At 40.4% G+C, this 4,302-nt stretch overlaps 1 protein-coding gene across 1 annotated transcript in view; it reads right to left on the minus strand.

Annotated features, from left to right (window-relative positions):
* Window positions 1–1,954, minus strand: part of LOC103397122 (transmembrane protein 161B-like) — a 31,950-nt gene extending 29,996 nt beyond the window's left edge. Inside the window, 1 exon segment of the mRNA XM_008335357.3 lies at window positions 1,664–1,954. Within this exon segment, the coding sequence (XP_008333579.1) occupies window positions 1,664–1,666 (3 nt within the window). The 5' untranslated portion in view covers window positions 1,667–1,954.
* Between the last annotated feature and the right edge of the window lie 2,348 nt (window positions 1,955–4,302).

A 4,302-nucleotide genomic window follows, 5' to 3' on the forward strand; every position in this document is an offset into this window, starting at 1 on the left:
TGGCAAAACTGGTGGCAAGTGGCATCTTGGCAGCTGCACTCTTGACTTTTCTCAGTTCATGGGCAGTTATTTTGCGCCTTGGTTTTTCCACACGCTTCTTGCGACCCTGTTGACTATTTTGAATGAAACGCTTGATTGTTCGATGATCACGCTTCAGAAGCTTGGCAATTTTAAGAGTGCTGCATCCCTCTGCAAGATATCTCACTATTTTTGACTTTTCTGAGCCTGTCAAGTCCCTCTTCTGACCCATTTTGCCAAAGGAAAGGAAGTTGCCTAATAATTATGCACACCTGATATAGGGTGTTGATGTCATTAGACCACACCCCTTCTCATTACAGAGATGCACATCACCTGATATGCTTAATTGGTAGTGGGCTTTCGAGCCTATACAGCTTGGAGTAAGACAACGTGCATAAAGAGGATGATGTGGTCAAAATACTCATTTGCCTAATAATTCTGCACTCCCTGTATAGATATATATAGATATATACACATGTATATATACACCTTTTGTTTTTATGTTTATCAGCAAATTAGCAAGCAAGTTACATCGTGTAGTTGATTTCAGGAGCGCAATAACATTATCTTAAAAAATAAACAACCACGTTGCTAAACCACTATACAAGCCGTTTCTTTGAGGGCATCCCGAGGTCAAACTACACGTCAGGTGTATGCCTGTCTTTCCTCAAAGGTGTCCTAATGCCAGGTATTGTAAGCAATATGCTAAGCTTGAATAAGATGGAAGTCAATGTCCACCTATTGTGTCTGACTACTGTCAATCTAGTACAAATAGTCCGTAATGTGAACAAAGTCTTTCAGAAATTGAATTCTGCTCCGACGTCTGCGAACTACACAATCTTTAGTTCATATAAAGGAGTTATGTTAAGCTTACAGCAAACAATTCGTCACAAAAAAGCCTGCCCATTTTTTTATAAGGAGGCATTTTATACAGAACTAGCATCTTCAAGGCGCAATAAGATTTTGGTGCGCAAGAGGTGACACGGTCCACATGTGACTGGACTACACCAATAGGGTAGCAGCTTTTGGTAAACATAAAAGTAAGATAGCTGCCTGTGGAGTTTTATTTAGCAATACCGAGGAAAACTCACAAAAATGAGTAAAATAACGAAATCTCAAGTGTTGACATCAATCAGCTACTCGATTGGTCTAGCACGATCACGTGTCGAACCCTTGCACCGCTCGCGAAGCAAAATCGTATTAAGCCCTGATGAAACTAGTTCGGCATAAAATGCCTCGCCATAACAATTAACTTTTTGCTGTAAGTTTAACGTAACTCGTTCTTTTTTATGAAGTTAAGCTCGTGTAGTTCGCAGACGTCGGAGCGAGATAAAACGATAATAGGGTTCACCTTATGGCCTAAAAAGATTCAACTCTGTCAACATACCTCGACAATGTTACGTTAACATAGTTTTACTTAAATGCATTTGATTCAAATGAAAGCTAACGTTAGGCACTCATACTAGCCGGTTGCTAGCTCTGGCTAGCATGTCAATCAAAGGTTATTTTATTAATTTAACAATGTCAAAACAAAAGACCAGGGACGTCTATGTGGACGTGCACATTAAACGTCCTTTATTATATTTCAGCCTAAACGAGAAACAGCGATAAGAGATCACGTTCAGGTGCTCCCTGTCATACTCACCATGTTGATGCAGTGAAACAGATTATACACCGACAGCACAGAACACCCAGAATCGCAAATGAAGCGGCGAGGAGGACATAAGCGCGTCTTGTTTTGACTGTACACAAAGCGAAAGGGTTATTCTCTTTAAATTACCATTGTGCCTTGACAGAGACTGGTTACATCGTCTAATAAGAAAAAAAAAATCAATGGACTCTGCCTCCTTTTTTTTTTTTTTTCCAACAGTAATAGAGGTCACAGTATATCTTAGAATGAGGAGGTGACCTAAAATATGCCTGAGCACAAAAAATCAAATGCAACATACATATTTTATTCGTGTCAACGATGTCCAATAGATTCTATATATGAACCACCACAAGTTAATACAAACGCATAATAATCATATTCTCCCCGAAAATGTGATTATGCTGACACAGCTCTACTATTTTCTTTTCTGGATTATAAAGGGTGGCGGTAGAAAATAATTAGGACCATCACAGGCAGAATAGAGCTGAGTGGCATTACAGTGTAAAGCAGACCAGAGAGTTTAATACCAACATTAACAGTCACGTTATACCGCCTATGTAAAATCAGAGAAAAGACAAGTTTGCTTTAAGGTTAATAGCATTGATTGAAGTGATGTTGTATAATGGCATTTCTTTAGAAGGGAGACAGTTTAAACGTAACAGGCCGATGTGTACCAAAGATACCTTTTAAAGATATAAATTCAGGGTTATGAAAACTTGCTCATAAACGAGGCTCCATGCAGTGAACCAAAGTTGAAGCTTAAAAAATGACTCATCCATCAGACTGGTATAAAGTAAAAGTATTTAGTAGTAAAAAGTACGAAAAAAGTAACTAATGCACTTTTTAAAATCACACTAAATTGCCGGCTGGTTTATAACAGCAAAAAAAAAAAAAAAAAACCCACAAATATACTTTTAGGGTCAGGAGTGTATTTTTGGGGTAGACCAAGAAATGTTGACATGTCATTGAAGTAAGCGTGTCAAACACTGTCAAACACTGAATGCTGAATTAGATTGGATTTTGTCATTGTTTGCATGTAGGAATTCTGCCTCGTGTTTTTTGCAGTAGAAAACAACAACTTTGTTCTTTAATTTTATAAATCTGTAGTATTACTACAGTACTTAAAAAATATCATACTCTGCATTTACACTACAATTTGAATAATCAAAATGTTTTTGTGGTATACATACTGTATGTCTGTGGCAAGTTCTTCACATTGTTCTTATATTTCCTAAGAGCCATAGATTAATGTTACACTGTTGTGGTCAACAGTAAACTGTTAATCACAATTCTTATCTGAGACTTGGTTTACACATGATATAGGTATCCAGTGTCATGATTTAAACTGGTAATGACCCAAATGCAGGCTCAGACGACATTAAGTGAGAAACAAGGATTTATTTTGCTGTGGGAGACAAAGGGGAAGGAGAGGGTCCGATAACGAGATGGAGGGGGTACAGAGTGGAGGCTGTCCAGATCTGGCTGGTGGAGAGCAGGTAGCAGGAGGTGGACCTGAGCACAAGAAGATCGGTCATTAAAGATCATTTCATTCAGCAACAGGAATCACAAAGAACAATAGTTAAAGTCAATCTGGAGATTAGCTACCACGGTGGCTGAACAAACGATCTGACAACAAGTGGGAGAAAGGCCAGGGTTTTTATGCCGTCAGAGTGATGGGTTGATTGCAGGCAGGTGCTGAGGAACGGCAGGTGTGCTTCAGTGATTATCCAGGCAGAATCAGGGAAATGTGCCACGCCCACCACACAGACAGAGACAAGTGCACAACACAAGAATGGCGAAAACAAAGGGAAACACAGGGAAACACAGGGAACGACAGTCACAACTGTCATCGTGACATCTAGATCACTATGGCAAATACAGTATTTTGAGTACATGAGTTACCGCATGAAGAAAAAAAATCCTCCTGTCTTCAATAATTTATCTCTGCTGCTTATTGCAAATAAGCAGGATATGGAAAATTAGAATAAATTAGAAAAGACCAACCAACAATCTACCAACAGTAATTTTAGGAATAGTAGTTTTACTCAGTGTCAATTTTTCCCTTTATTCATTTATTTATTTTTCTTTCAGTGCTTTTAAATTAGGGTTCTGTGTGATTATTAAAGTTTCAATTTAATAGTCAATTAAAGTTAAGACATTAAACTGTATCTCTCCAAATATCCCCTCCTTGAATCGCAACCTTAACGTGGTGGAGGGGTTTGAGTATCTGAATGAACCTAGGAGCTATGTTGTAGGGGGCTTAACGCCCCGGTAGGGTCTCCCAAGGCAAATAGGTCCTAGGCGACGGATCAGACAAATAGCGGTTCAACCACCCCCCCCCCCCCCCCCCCCCCACGCACAGGCCGGGCTCTGGGACCCAACTCCTTGAGAGAGACTGGACTCTTCTACTCTGGAGTTGCTCGTGGTGAGACCTGGTGGCCTTACTTAAGCTTACTTATAGCTCCCCAGCTTGCCAGTCGTGTGGTGGAGTTCTCCCCACTGAGCGAGAGGGTCACTTCCCTGCGCCTTCGGGCCAGGGACAGGTGCCTCACTGTTGTTTCAGCCTACGGGCCGAATAGCAGTGTAGAATACCCGGCCTTCTTGCAGACACTGGGAGGGGTACTGGACAGTGG

The sequence above is a fragment of the Cynoglossus semilaevis genome, chromosome W (assembly GCF_000523025.1).
Source record: "Cynoglossus semilaevis isolate Cse_v1.0 chromosome W, Cse_v1.0, whole genome shotgun sequence".
NCBI classification, from domain to species: domain Eukaryota; kingdom Metazoa; phylum Chordata; class Actinopteri; order Pleuronectiformes; family Cynoglossidae; genus Cynoglossus; species Cynoglossus semilaevis.